General features: G+C 36.6%; 1 protein-coding gene across 1 annotated transcript in view; it reads left to right on the top strand.

Annotated features, from left to right (window-relative positions):
* Positions 1 to 3,896: 3,896 nt before the first annotated feature.
* Positions 3,897 to 16,631, top strand: part of ntrk3b (neurotrophic tyrosine kinase, receptor, type 3b) — a 146,526-nt gene continuing 133,791 nt past the window's right edge. The window contains exon 1 of the mRNA XM_051900980.1: positions 3,897 to 4,459. Coding sequence (XP_051756940.1) covers positions 4,212 to 4,459 — 248 coding nt within the window. The 5' untranslated portion in view covers positions 3,897 to 4,211. The remainder of the gene's footprint in view (positions 4,460 to 16,631) is intronic.

The raw sequence follows: 16,631 nt of genomic DNA, 5'->3' as shown, positions 1-16,631 counted from the left end.
GTAATTTTTCACCTTGTGGGGACATTTTTTTATATTTTGGTAGATCTTAAGTCTGCATTAAACAATGTAAGACCAGAGATTTTACAGACCAGGTTAGTGAAATTAGTCTTGAGCTACAGTGTAAAAAAATGCTGTAAATAATAAAAAAGAAATCAGTAAAAATAGGGCACAATGTACTGTATTAATTTAACAGATTTTTTCTGTATTTATTTTTACCTGTATTTAGAATTTTGCACTTCATTGCTTTTTGTTTTAGGGTTAACGGAAATGTCAGTAAAATTACTGGATAATGTCTGGGTAATGAGCTGCCAGTACTTTTTCTGTTATTTTACGGATTTATTTTTTGCAGTGTACCACAAAAAAAATCTGTGCTACAAATAAACATAAAACACCTAAATTTAAAACAATTAAAACCAATTTACAGCCAAAACTAGTTGTTTTCGTCAAGCAAAGACAGAGGACGTACATTGTGAGATGAACTAAATTTAATATGCAAGGTTTTACACCTCCATCTTTGAATCCATTCACACACCTTCTAGTACTGACTGGTTCTGGTCTGAAAACCACAGACTAAAGCACATCATCTGATCAGCAGGACACTGGTTGTGGCCTGCTCTTCCCTATCCTTTTTTATGTTAAAATCCAGGAAGAGGACAGTCAAGACAATCAGTGACCCGCTCACCGTGATCATTACATCTTTTAAGCACTGCCTTCCAAGAAGTAATTCAGAGCAATCAATGCAAAAACAAGCAGGTTCAAAAATAGCCCTCACGAGCCCTTGAAATGTACTAAGACGTTATTGTTCTGGAAAATGGACTTCTGCAGCTTGTCTTATATATAATAAAATAGGCTTTATATATGTACACTCAAAAACAAAAAACAAAAAAAAAACCCCCATAAAAATAGGGCACAATGTACTGTATTATTTTAACAGGATTTTATTTTTTACAGGTGTTTTACCAGTATTTAGAATTTTACACTTCATTGGTTTGTGTTTTAGGGTTAACGGAAATGTCCGTAAAATTACTGGATAATGTCCAGGTAATAAGCTGCCAGTACTTTTTCCGTTATTTTACAGATTTATTTTTTTACTGATTTCTTTTTTATTATTTACAGCATTTTTTTACACTATAGCTCAAGACTAATTTCACTAACCTGGTCTGTAAAATCTCTGGTCTTACATTGTTTAATGCAGACTTAAGATCTACCAAATGCATCCAGATTCTGGAATTTCAAGATGTTGTAAGTTGAAATGCAAGACAATACCACACCATTCAATTATTGAGCTCTTCTTAGCTGTGAAAAGAAAGGTTTAGTGGATCAAGTACTCGAATACTCAGAGGGCAACCCAGAATCCATTTGCCAGAACTGTTTATTTGAAAATGTGCATGAAGGGTAGATTTTAAACTTGGATTTCACTGAAGTCATTACGCATTTAAAAAAAAAGCCTCTTTGGGGTTTAAAATGTATTAAAATGCGCATTTTCCTTATCGACGTGTTTGTCTTGCTTGCTCTGTGTTTGCAGATATTCTGAGCAAATGAGGAAAAACCAAACAATGTTACAATTAGCCCTGTTCTCCTCTAACCTCTGCTCATAGAAAACAATTAGCACTCATCTGGTAGGCTATACATGAACACGTTTCATAGGATGTGTTCCATGTAGGAGGTAGCCGAGATATCACTATAAGACAATAGTAACTAGAAGCTATTTATACCTGACCATTAAAGTGACTTTTATTGATGTAAATCAATAGTCACTTTGTTTCAGTCACATTTTAATAAAAACTGTTCATGGTAGCTACTACATGAAGCACATTTTTTTTTAGGTTAAAGGAGTATTCTGGGTTAAATAAAGTTCAACTCTATATGTGGCATGCTGTCAAAGACATGCACATGGTCTTAAAGGATTAGTTCACTTCAGAATTAAAATTTCCTGATATTTTACTCACCCCTATGTCATCCAAGATGTTTATATCTTTCTTTCTTCAATTGAAAATAAATTAAGGTTTTTGAGGAAAACATTCCAGGATTTTTCTCTATATAGTGGACTTCACTGGGGTTCAACAATTACAGTTTCAGTGCAGCTTTAAAGAGCTCTACACAATCCCAGATGAGAAATAAGGGTCTTATCTAGCGAAATGATTGGCCATTTTCTAAAAAAAAATAAAAATTATATACTTTTTAACCACAAATGCTCGTCTTGCACTGCTCTGTGATGCGCCACGCATTACGTAATCATGTTGGAAAGGTCACGCCTGATGTAACACGCCTTCAAAACCGTCGCTTTGTAAACACTTGCTCGGTACTTCCACCTTCGTCACGCGTGACCTTTCCAACGTGATTATGTAATGCGTGGCGCATCGCAGAGCATTGCAAGATGAGCATTTGTGGTTAAAAAGTATATAATTTTTATTTTTTTTAGAAAATGACCAATCGTTTCGCTAGATAAGACCCTTATTCCTCGTCTGAGATGGTGTAGAGCCCTTTGAAGCTGCACTGAAATTTGGACCTTCAACCCGTTGAACCCCAGTGAAGTCCGCTATATGGAGAAAAATCCTGGAATGTTTTCCTCAAAAACCTTAATTTCTTTTCGACTGAAGAAAGAAAGACATGAACATCTTGTATGACAAGTAAATATATATATATATATATATATATATATATATATATATATATAAACTATTTGTTTCTATATGTGTAAAACTTTTCGGTTACACTGTCCTTGTTACAGTATAAATATACATTTACGTACTGAGTAATATCAATTAACAACATGTACTTATAAGTTTGGGTTAAGAATAGAGTTTGGTTTAGGGTTAGTTGCTTGTAATTATGCCTAATTACAAGTACATATAACATATGTAACAAGGACACTGTAAAATAAAGTGTTACCAAATTTTTTTTAATGAGTGAAGTATTACCAAGGACTATAGAAAGGTGGTTCACTCCTATTAGCTATGAATGGGAGAAACTGCGACGCGCAATATGGCGGAATACATCCCGCCTTCTAAGTAAAGGAGCCAATCGCTGATTAGTAAAGTCATTACATCACTGCAGCTGCCGTTAGAAGCTCCGGTTCCCATAGAAACCCGAGACTCTCGCTTATGACTGCACATGCGCATTGGCTCGTCTAGCCTGAAAAATACGCTTTTTAAACGCTATTTGAGCATAATAAACTACATTTATGGGAAAGTTCGATTTAATTGTAAGTTCGCCAAGCAGTTTTTGAGATTTCAGGATTCCCCCATTCAAATAGATAGGACTTGGTCTTGGATGCCCGAAATAGCTGCCCGGAGGCGTTGCAAAAATGGCCGCTGAGTGAACAGACTTTCCCTGAAAGGGACTTTGGTAGGCTATTACTGAGTGAACTTTTAACAAATATTTTAATTTTTCTTTTTGTACAACGTATTAAACACAACATAATGACATTTATGAAAAACCCTTTTACTGAGATCTCAATGTTGAATGTATGTCAGAGTGGTTTTATGGGTTATATAAAATATGTTGATATTTAAATTTAAATTTGGAGGTGTTTGAAACCAAAATAGGCTACAAAATCCCCTCTAAAGAAAACATTTGTGTAACTGGACCTTGTGATAACGTCCTCGTGTGACAACTTGCCCCGGTCTTCTCTGCTTGACAAATCAGTGTACTGGGTAACGTTATGCTTACTAAAAAAAGTCAGCGACAGAAAAACAACGGCAACATAGGGGAATCAAAACCCATGACTAATGAAATAAATAGTTTTATATGAATGAATAAATCGTTTTATTTATTTTTTATTTGTTATTTTTTTTATTCCTGCGCAATAGTCTAACATAAAAGCCTTTGTTGGACGAGAATCTGATTCCTCCTCCTCCTCCTCCTCCTCTTGCAGGTGTCAGTCTTAATTCTGTCCAGTAGGTGGGACTTTATACTCGTCATCCGGAGCATCGCCGCTTTCAGCAGTACTTTCCTCCAGCTTGGCCACTGAGAGCATCTTTATGATGGACTGTGGAACGGAAAGTCGAGGCGAGTTGTGGCATTTGCTCTCGTTCTTTTGATAAGGCGATCAGATCACGAGCCCAGCCTCATATGATGTTCCTAGGCGCGCACACTCTTATGTAGCAAACGCATCTAGACATTTAACACTCATATCTTCATCAGCGATCTTCACCATCACCATCCTCATCAGCCCTGGAAGACGTCGAGTCGTTTCGGACCCAAAAGTCATGGATGTATGGTTCTGTTCAGCGGTTCCAGCGTTCACCTGGAGGCTTTTCCTTCTTTCAAGCATCTTCCAGGGTTATTGGAGCTCCATGCTCGATTGTCCACCAACATGCAGCTGTTCGCCCACTGAGATCTATTGCAATAAGTCCGACAGTGGAAATTTCTTCCCTTTACTTGCTCTACAAGATCCGGCGGGCAATGGCAGTAACAATAATGACATTGAAGAGCTCTTCAGGAACATCACGTCCATGTAAGTGGGTTTCTGTGCGTCCCTCTCCTACTGCGCAAAATGATATAAATATATATATCGCCGCGACTTCCTCATATAGGAGTCAAACTTGGCTTCCATATCAAATATGCATTATAATATCAACTTTTATTTTGTATTATGTTTATTTGAAAACTAATTCGATTATTTAAAGATTCACAATCTCCATTTTTTTTTCTTTAAAGGTTTTACGAGCGCATTTAAGAGCGTTTTAATATCAAACATTCAGGAATTCGATAATGCTATTGCTGTTTTGCTGGTGCCAATTTTATGTCGTGCTTCTGCATTCATTAATAATCATTGCATGTAAGAACCTGTTTGCTTTCTCACTGATTTAATCAATGCTGCCAAGTCTGTTTTTCGTATTATTGAATGAAACCTCTTTAGGAAACGCTTGGTTTGATTCGACTGTGTGATTAGCTGCCTTAGACATTGGAAATAGTAGCCTATTGTCCACTCTGAAATGGATTGTTTGTGGATACGTATTAATATTCAGGTCTAAACATAAATCCATTGTTGTGACATGCATATTGTAGAAGTGATTGCAGTGATAATATAACACTAGTAATGACTGGTTTGAAGTGAACAGCAGTGCACCAACAGGTTACAGAGATTTCTTTCATTCAGCACTCTGGATAGCTCCTACAATCTGCTGGATGATTAAATTTACAGCCTTGATGTGTTATAAAACTTCTATATTCATATAGAACATGAGAGAGATAGTTATCTGTTTCTCTTGCTGCCGGTCTATTTTGCCGTCTGTCTGTTTGTCCTTTTCATGGCTGGCTGTACTGTGATACATGACAGTGTTTTTTTTCAGTGAAGACATGATTTATTTAGTTGCTCGCTCAGAAAATGGAGGAGATCCTTCAAAGTTTCAGTTTTTGAATCAAAGTGTCTGTTCTTCAAGTGTGGAATTCTGTATAAGAGCAGGTGTGTCTTTCTCACTGAAGCTTTTTGAACCAAAGTGTTTTCATTTTATCATTGAGGTTAAATTTATGTATTTAGTATTTTTAATGCTTTTGAAAGAAGGCTGCATTTATTTGATCAAAAATACAGTAAAAACAGTAATATTGTGAAGTATTATTACCATTTAAAAGAACTATTTTTCTATGTCAATATATGTTAAAATGTAATTTATTCCTGTGATCAAAGCTGAATTTTCAGCATCATTACTCCAGTCTTCAGTGTCACATGATCCTTCAGAAATCATTCTAATATGATGATTTGATACTCAAGAAACATTTATTATTAGTATCAGTGTTGAAAACAGTTGTGTAACATTTTTTTTCAGGATTCTTTGATGAATAGAAAGTTGAAAAGAGCAGCATTTATTTGAAATATAATCTTTTGTAATATTATAAATGTCTTTACTGCCACTTTTGATCAATTTAACGCATCCTTGCTGAATAAAAGTATTAATTTCTTTAATTTCTTTCCCCAAAAAAAAATTGTTACGGACCCCAAACTTTTGAACAGTAGCGTATAATGTTACAAAAGATTCTATTTCAAATAAATGCTTTCTATTTATTAAAAAAATGATGCTGAAAATTCAGCTTTGATCACAGGAATAAATGACATTTTAACATATATTCACATTTTTACTGTATTTATGATCAAGACGAAGAGACAGAAGAGCAGAAGAGACTTCTTTCAAAAACATTAAAAAACCTTAATGTTTCGAAGATTTTGACCGGTACTGAATATAATAATCAACATATTTCTAATGCAATATTGCAATTATAGGAAGCATTCTCTCAAGTTTAAGTTACCCAATGTTATATATATATATATATATATATATATATATATGAAACATTTTAGTTTTATTTCAAAACAGGACACTTTTGTGTCTTTTGTGATGTTCTTGCAATAGCATTTGAAACTCATCATATGACTTTCAAGCACATCATCAAGTTTTTATGAGGCCTTTTTTTGCGTTAAGTAGGTCAGGACTGCCATTTGAGAATTAAGAAGAACGTCAGGGTTTGGCTCTTTAATGCAAAGAACCGTAGCTATAGAATGGCACTGACCTTGTCTCTCCCTCTACAGCCCATACGGTATTGGTAGAAGTTGTCCTTTAAAGCAAATTTGTGCTCAAATTTTGTTTGTCTCTCTTAATGGCTATAATAGGGATTTTTGTTGGAGAAGCTGATCGTAGATCAGTGTAAGCGGGCTACTCGGAGCCATCTGCGGGGGCCCCACTTTTACTGAGGAATATAAATGAAGCACCTTCTGAGGCAACAATCAAAAGACGCATTGATAACCTGTGGGAGCAAAGGAGGTTCAAAAAGGAAGTGCTTGAGATCTGGAAACGAGGCTCGGGTTGAGCTGTTCGAGCTTTTGAAGTTTGTTTCTAAGGTGATTGTATTTTAATTACCTTATGATGAATCATGGAGACAAATGGTAGTCGTGTTAGACATACTGTATAGAGAGAGAAACTGCAGAATTGTTGGTAGCCAGAAGCTGGATGACAGTTTTCTTCAATACTTCACAACAATCTATCAAATAACTTTGATAAAAGTCTTTACAAATTTTACAAATAAATTCATAGTGTATAAAATAATACTAATTAATAATAGTGATTAAATGTCAAATCGGGAATTATATATATATATATAATTTATTTTTTTATTTTTTGCATCATGTTCTGACAATTCTCATTATCGCAAAAATTTTGAATTCTTATTTCTGTAATGTGAATTTATATATCAATATGTATTTATCAATGCAATGTATTTATACAATATGGTAAAAACAATTACAAAGTAAACTACAGCAGTAACATTACAGTTATGAGAAGCTAATGAGAATTACTGCTGAGAATAATGATAATTACAACAACAAAAACCCTTCAAAAGTAAAACATCCAGACGCATTATGGTAATGATAATTTTGAGGGAAATGTGCTCAATTCTCATGAAAATAATGAAATAATGGCACTGCAAAAAATCTTAATGGTTTTAAAAACTGGCTTCATTTGCTTAATGCAAAATATAATTTAATATTAATATTACAGTGAAATGTGACTGCCCAAAATTTGCCTGTACCAATTTTTACTTGACCACTAGAAGGGTAACGGCTCCTTGTTTAAAAAGTGAAAATACATGTACAATCACATATTCCGTTAATACCAAATGAATGAAAATGAATAAGTTTGAGCTCCTTTCTCCTTCTTAGTCTAGTCTTACTAAATGGGTGATGGGAAAGAGTTTAGTAGAAGAGGAGAAAGCATTGGTGCTCTACAGAAACAGTGAGGATTTGTTTTTGAACAGAGCTTTCTGTTTAAAGTCTGCTTTTTCACTACAATCAGTAAATGTATCCCACAATGTAATGTAATAAAGCGTTGATTTACCCTGCTGCTTCTTTAATTGGAAATGTGCCCATGTCAAGCTCTGTCTGTGTGTTAATGGTGAGGTTTCTAGGTCAAAACGAGCACTATTCTTTATAATTAGAGAGCCTTCAGATAGCTAAAGTTCATCTGAGGGAGCTGCATTGTGTAACGCATAATTATGTTGTATGATATGGATATAGAGAAGCACAAAGAAACTAAATCTTGATCTTCTGTTCAAATTGAGCTAGGTTAAATTTTATTACTTAAGGCAAAACACTTAAGTCAAAACATATCACGATTTTACCCGCCATTAGTTTTGAAAATAGCAACATTTCTACTTTAGAGACGACCAATATGCTCTGAATATAAATGTTTCATTTAATTTTCTGTAAAGAAGTAGATTTTTTAAAGGGGTCATGAAAAGTTCTTTGAGGTCCAATTATAATGTTAGCAAGATTTTTACATCAAAAAACATTCTAATTTAGAAGTAATAGGCCAGTTTTTCCCCTGCTCATTGAAACACTCCATTTTGTTAGGCGTGCCGTATTCAAATCTTGGAAGTAAATGGCCACTGCTATAATTGGGCAGCAGTTTTGCATATTAAAATCAATTTCAACGTCCCCACTACATGTGTGGAATTGTTTTGAAAATGTAAGGATCACAAGGATGGCAATGCAAAGACTGTTTTTCCAGAATTTGGCACTTCTTGTAATCCTCAGAGGCGTCTCTATGGTTTTGTTGCTGGCGTAATTGCGTCTGTCTCGTATTTACTTCTACATGACATGCATGAATTGGGGGGCGGGGCTAAAGAGGCAATAGGTGTGTTCGACTTCATGCAGCGCTGCGCAGACCGATCGGCGTCTGAGTTGAAGCAGTGCATGCTGGTTAGAAATTTTGTCCGACTTGAGACAGCCTCGGCGCCATGTGATTTGAGAGCAGTCGACTGAGTCAGCCAGTGCAGTTTCTCAAGAGCGGCTGCTCGGGCTCTGATGATGACACAGCTGTTCCACGATTGGTCGAGTTCACCGCATGACAACCTCACACCTTCAGTTCTACTAATGCTCACAAATCTATATTTTTTATAACAGTAAAAGCTCTTTTCATGTAGTCGTGATGTTATATTGTGTCATGTTTATCAAAATAAAACTGATAAAAAACGTAGACCCCACTTCATGGTTAAATAGTATATGCTTATACCGATCAGGCATAACATTATGACCACCTTCCTAATATTGTGTTCATTCCACTTTTGCTGCCAAAACAGCCCTGACCCGTTGAGGCATGAACTCCACTAGACCCCCTGAAGGTGTGCTGTGGTATCTGGCACCAAGATGTTAGCAGCAGATCCTTTAAGTCCCGTAAGACTTGTTTGTTCAGCACATCCCACAGATGCTCGATTGGATTGAGATCTGGGGAATTTGGAGGCCAAGTCAACACCTCAAACTCGTTGTTGTGCTCCCCCAACCGTTCCTGAACCATTTTTGCTTTGTGGCAGGACGCATTATCCTGCTGAAAGAGACCACAGACACCAGGGAATACCGTTTCCATGAAAGGGTGTACATGGTCTGCAACAATGCTTAGGTAGGTGATATGTGTCAAAGTAACATCCACATGGATGGCAGGACCCAAGGTTTCCCAGCAGAACATTGCCCAAAGCATCACACTGCCTCCGCCGGCTTGCCTTCTTCCCATAGTGCATCCTGGTGCCATGTGTTCCCCAGGTAAGCGACGCACACGCACCCGGCCATCCACGTGATGTAAAAGAAAACGTGATTCATCAGACCAGGCCACCTTCTTCCATTGCTCCGTGGTTCAGTTCTGATGCTCACATGCCCACTGTTGCCGCTTTCGGTGGTGGACAGGGGTCAGCATGGGCACCCTGACTGGTCTGCAGCTATGCAGCCCCATACGCAACAAACTGCGATGCACTGTGTATTCTGACAGCTTTCTATCAGAACCAGCATTAACTTCTTAAGCAATTTGAACTACAGTAGCTCGTCTGTTGGATCGGACCACACGGGCCAGCCTTGCTTCATTGACCCTGTCTCCGGTTCACCACTGTTCCTTCCTTGGACCACTTTTGATAGATACTGACCACTGCAGACCGGGAACACCCCACAAGAGCTGCAGTTTTGGAGATGCTCTGACCCAGTCGTCTAGCCATCACAATTTGGGCCTTCTCAAACTCGCTCAAATCCTTACGCTTGCTCATTTTTCCTGCTTCTAACACATCAACTTTGAGGACAAAATGTTCACTTGCTGCCTAATATATCCCACCCACTAACAGGTGCCGTGATGAAGAGATCATCAGTGTTCACTTCACCTGTCAGTGCTCATAATGTTATGCCTGATCGATGTATACTTATATTGAACTTTATTCTTGTACAAACAGACGCTACGTAAAGTATTGAATTAAAATGTCTCTAAAACATCTGTGTATTTAACAAATATTGCATTTATTTCACTTCATCTGTGATAAAGTACGCAGAAAGTGTCCAACTTCACGTCTATGTTTTCAGCTCCTCCCCAACTGCACGCGGCGACTCTTGCAAATCGGTTACATCCAGTCGATGTCGAACACACCTAACGATGTAGAAGTAGGCGGTCTTTCATCACGTTATTATGTCATACTGAGACAAAATCCGAAATGAGTAGTTTTCTGAGCTTTTTTTCAATAAAGGTGTTTTTTCACTAACGGGGAAGATTTGAGTTCTGAAACTTACAGGATATTTTTATAGTACCGAGAGTGAAAAAGATGTGACATTTCAAATTAAATGAGCAAAATATCTTATTAAATAGATCACATCATGAAATAATCATCTCAGCTGTAGGAAGAAAAAGGGAAGCACACTTCTTCTCACTTTTGTGATTTTTACTCTTCGTGTCTGTTTCTCAGAAACAAAGCTACATAATCGCAGCAGCACCAGAATGACAGCAGCGCGATGCCACAACGCCACTCTTTTTGACACTCCACAGATTTCGTCTGCCACCTCAAGACTACTTTCAAGGCGGCATTATTCCACCATGAAATATTGAACACTTTGAATCCATGAACAAAATTCCTTTGATCCTCCTTTTCTAGGTCACATAAAATCCTACATGCCACAAATTCCTTACCAACACAACTATTTTTAGATCCAATTTAATTAATATTTTCTCTCTTTGAAAGCTTAATTTGTGCACACTATGCAAGTAATGATTGCGTTTTAAGCTAATAGGGTAAAGACCTAGTCTGCAAAGTTTTAGATGCGGTCCACAAGGCTGTGTATTACAGAAAGCATCATGGTCCTACCTGCTGCATAACATGCTTGAACAAATTTCAGCTGCAGTTCGGCAGAACCTCAGATGTATAGGTTCATATAATATCGTGAAATGGAATCTGTCAGACATTCACGCTTTTCCTTTTTTCCCTAGACTATGAGCCGAGTAGATATGGAGATTGAAATTGAAATACAGCAGAAAGATTTTAAATGGAAAATGTCCTGTCCTATTAAAAGTGTGTACAGTTCTTGTCATGTGTGAGATTCTCCAAGGGCTTGGAATATGTGAAAAAGAGATGTATGAAAGTGTCTCAGAATCTGATTTGACATATATTACATGAAAAGACTTCTGTCACTGTCACTGTGTTTGATTTTATATAAAATGATTTCGTTATAATCCAGCCTCAAGTACCGTTCTTAGATTCCTTATTTCAGTTATGCATCTGTATTCATATTGACAGGTTTTAAAACCTGCTCACTGCAAACTTTTAAGGCAGCATCCTAACTATAATGGAACATTGTAAGTAAATAATTTGAAATGCTATACAAAAAAGCAACTTTTACAAATAGCTCTCCTTACACAAAGTGCACAGGAGACTCACACATGGTTTAATGTATCACTGCGCTACTCTAATAAGCTTAAAAATAATGAATAACAAGCATAAAATAGTGCAGAATTATTGGGAAAAAACAGTCTAATTAAAAGGTAGAAAAAAAATCTTAGATTTTTTTAGAATTTTGTATATATATTCTAAAATATTCTAATGTAATTAAATTATATAAGCTATATATTTACATTTTAAATAATTTCTTTTACTCTTTTTATGTATATTACATTCAAATTGTAGTCGGTTACTGATTCCAAATTACATGACAAAATAAAGCAAGAAGCCCCAAGAAGCCGTGCCTAATAAACAAATAAATTCACTGTAAACCACGGCTTCATGGGGCTTATTGCTTTTATAAAATGGTTACCACACAATACAGCCAAAAAAAATGTATCAATGCAACTTTCATGAAGTAAAATCACTAAAAGCATTCCTTCCGCTGGAAAAACTGGTCCCTGACTGTGAACAGCAAAAGAAGTTACATTATTACGCCATTAGATGGCAGCAAAGACTGTTTTTTTGAGTGTGTCAGTCAGTAGCGAAGACTTTTACATTGAAAGGACTGAAACTTGTGAACACGGAACAAGACGCAACTGACAAATGCTTTGACTAGCGCTGTCAGTGTCAGGGCATGGGGAAACCCATTAAAGTCAATTGTAAGTGTAAAGTCAATTCTGAGAATTGTTTCTAAACACATTATAAATGTTTCAGATGTAATGCTGAAACACATTACAAAGACTGTGAACTATGTAGTACTGAATTGTGGAATTAAGGCTCTTTCACACAGTTACCACTGTGCTACGAAACCCATTTATTTCAATGGCACTGGCCCCGCCCCTCACTATAATAACTGGTGATGAAGCACTGGAGCCACCGAGCATGGCCCCGCCCCTAACACGATAATAACTACAGCGTATTAGCATCAGTGGCTCGCCCATGAGTTACTGTCATTACCCGGACATGTGAAAAGGGTCTATACTGCTTATTTTTTTTTCAAGATTTTGATAACTTCTTTCATTTACTTGGTGGTTTTTTTAATCATTCAAATTTGGCTGGGTGGTTAATAACACATTTTTCTGTGGTGTGACAAACTCAGAACATACTTTATATTGCTTTACATGGACGTTAACTGTTAAAAGACAAGATATAGCAGCGGACATTCAAACAGATTTTTTATTACAAACATAGGACTGCCCTGAGGGAAACCGCTATATCTAAATCCAGGTACACTCGCTCACTCGATGTCTCTCTCACAATACTCTACAATACAGTAAGCTTCAATTAACAATATCAAAGAGAACAAACATATGTTTACGTTGCTAAGAGTGGTTGCTAAGGGTGTTGTGTAGTGATACACAGAACCGTTGGGTGAAGCGGTCATAGCCGTGTTTTATCGTGAATAAAACACAGCTATTGACCAATCAGAATTAAGGATTGGAACTAACCGTTTTATAAATTGTAGTTAGTAATGTAATCCATTACATTACATTTCACATTTAAGGTAATATAATCTGACTACTTTTTGATTACTTTTAGATTACTTTCGACCTAAGTCATTTATCAGATTGATTTGAATAGGATAATCTTCTTGTACCATATTGAAATAAAAATACAAAGAGAAAGAAAATACATTTATTTACCTGCATGTCATGTGATCATTAACCAACATCAGAGAACCGTGAATGTAATTTTATTATTATTATTGACTTAATTTTATTATTGACCTAACTTATTAACTTAAAATCTCAGGGGGTATTTCAAGTAAATATATTAAAGATTCAAAAAATTTGGAGAATCTCTGCATTGCATATAAATATGAAATGACGTGAATTGTACATTTTAATATGTTTGAAAGATAAAATCTTTCCAAAGACAGCAATACATGGTTTAATGAGTGATAATTCAAATAATAATGTCAAGGAGCTGATTGTACAATGTTGCAATGTTGAGAGACTCACTACTATTTCTTTTTTTATCTTTTAAATTTTCTTGTAAATTTTCTTGTAAATTATTCATAACTCAGTGATTCTCACTACTAGTGAGAATCACTGAGTTATGAATAATTTACTGCCATAATCTGTTCAATCTGTAATCAATAAAAAAGTAACTGATTATGAGTATGTATTTCAAAACGTAATATAATCTAATTACAAGTAGTTAATTTTTGGAATCTGATTACGTAATCCAGATTACATGTGTGTGTGTGTATATAAGAAAACCTTTGAAATAAGTCATTCAGCTGTTGATTGCAGTAGCTTTGTATGTGTTTGCCAGCTCAAAAGGTTCAGTGTAAGCAGGAATAATAATAAAAAAAAAGACGAAAATCTTGCAGAAAGCTGCTTTTATGTGTCCCACAGCGACCACAATGGAAACGCAACACTTCCCAACCACTACTTCACAGTTGGGCTGCAAAATTTCTCACAATGAATATCCGTCCTTACTTTATTTGAATCAGAATATAGTTAGTTAACACTTGTTGTAAGCGTGGGGAACTAGAGGAAGTCAGTGTTCACTTGTGCGTGCACACACACTACGTTTGCTGTCCCAGCCGGAGGCTTGCAAATTATGATCAACAGCATGTATGTACTAGGACCCCAGATGGGATGTGTGCTTTAAACACTTTATTTTCACAGCCCAAAGTCTCCCAGATTTGCATGCTGTATGTCATTTTGGGCTTCCTGCCAGTAAAAGAGAACAGTGATCCAGTATTTTATTTAAAAGCTTCTCATACAACAATGGGCTGCTAGAATACTCATCAGGGGATATGCCATGTATTGCTCGACTCAAGACAAGACAAGCTCTACATGATATAGTACTAGAAGGCTTGTTGACAGATATACCTGATCCCAACGCCCTGTTGCTGAAGTTTTGTACCATGAAATCAACAGCAAGACAATGACAGCAGTTATTCCAGAATGTTTTTTGCTTTTGTTTTTTAATATTATTAACATGGTGGGTGGCCAGTGAAAATCTAATGACACCCAATAAAGAATGCAGCAGTATTAAAGCAATGCAGTATTTACATTTAATCTTTTAACAAATCATTAAAAACACTAAATTACTTTAAAATTATGGTTCAGACTTGTTTAACTATGCTTTTCCTACACTACATTAAACTAAGTCACTTTTTTTATTATTATTTTAGGGCTGCCACAAAAGAAAGTCATACAGGTTTGGAATGACATAAGGATGAGTAAATGATAACAGAAATTTCATTTTTAGGTGGATTTAATTTAAAGCCTTTTATTATATAAAAAAAGTACAGCATGCTCTCACGCTTGTACTCTATGTTAAATTATCTGGATATGTTTTTACAATTAAAGCTTTGTACTAGTGCCTAGATTTGTATGTTATGACTTCCAGGCTGTAGGGTCCCAAGGAAATTGTTTGGGTCCTCTGTTGAGGATTGGATCTGGTGAAACATGAAGCAATATTAGTAATGTAATTCAGTGCAATAAGGCAATCCTCATTATACATATTACTGCCCCCCCCCACCCCCCACCCAAACACACACACACACAGACACTTTTTAGTCACAGACTTAAAAACAATTACTTAACATGCTAGACAATACATGTCAACGAAACCTAGAAAATTAATTTACCCCTAAACAAAAACTCTGAGTTCAGTTTGTGACTGTAATCTTGTTACCCAGTGAGGGCATCACAGACAGCCTCATCTATCTGTTCAAAGACTGTGGAAACAGATTCTGCCTCTCTGTTTCTGTCTGCTTTCTGCTGTGCTCAATACCACTCTCTCCCGTGTCACACTCTGTGCTTCCCAATGACTTTCTGTCCTGTCAACTTCTTCCTCACATTGCCTTGCCAAGCCACAGCCTTCTTGCAAAACACTCACTGGCCACTTTAGGTACATCTTGCTAGTCCCAGGTTGGACCCCTTTTGCCTTCAGAACTGCCTTAAAGGGGACCTATTATGCCCCTTTTCACAAGATGTAATATAAATCTCTGGTGTCCCTAGAATGTGTCTGTGAAGTTTCAGCTCAAAATACCCCACATTTCATTTATTATAGCTTGTCAAATTTGCCCCTATTTGGGTGTGAGAAAAAAACACGCTGTTTTTGCGTGTGTCCCTTTAAATGCAAATGAGTTGCTGCCCCCGGCCCCCTTTCCAGAAGAGGGCGGAGCTTTAACAGCTCGTGCTTCGGATACTCAACAACAACAAAGCTGGAGAATCTCACGCAGCCAAAATGAGGATTGTCAGTAACGGTGTTCAGCCTTACATTGTTCAAACCGGAGTCGACACTGATGGAGAGACTCAGGAAGAACTTACAACTTTTAGAATGAAACTGGACGTTTCTGAACGGTTAGTGGATAAATTTATGTAGTTGCTGTGGAGTTGATTCAACTCATGGACTAGCGTGTGCCATCATGTTAATCTTTTGTGCAAATCCAGTGTTGAATTGACCCTCGTTTGTGAAGCAGTCCGTTGTAAAATGATTTGTGCAAATTTATAACACTTTACTGACTTTCTTCGGCACATTTCCTTCATAAATGAAATTCAACTATGGTGTCCTCAGTGGTCCAAATACCGTTAGTCTATGGAGACTCCTATGTTCATTGGTACAGCCAATAAAAGAACAATTGTAATGTTTTTTTGCACAGACATTGACATTGTTGTTCTCACACACTGTGGACACACATCTGTGTTCAAACACCTTATAAAAGTGAATTTTGTATAATAGGTCCTCTTGATTTCTTTGTGGCATAGATTCAACAAGGTGCTGGAAACATTCCTCTGAGATTTTGGTCCATATTGACATGATAGCTTCACAGAGTAGCTGCAGATTTGTCAGCTGCACATCCATGATGCGAATCTCGCGTTCCACCACATCCCAAAGGAGCTCTACTGGATTGAGATCTGGTGACTGAAAGCCATTTGAGTTTAGTGAACTCATTGTCATATTCAAGAAACCAGTTTGAGATGATTTGAGCT

This window comes from Ctenopharyngodon idella, chromosome 7, assembly GCF_019924925.1.
Source record: "Ctenopharyngodon idella isolate HZGC_01 chromosome 7, HZGC01, whole genome shotgun sequence".
Lineage (NCBI taxonomy): Eukaryota > Metazoa > Chordata > Actinopteri > Cypriniformes > Xenocyprididae > Ctenopharyngodon > Ctenopharyngodon idella.
This window is presented reverse-complemented; position numbering and strand designations above follow the sequence as displayed.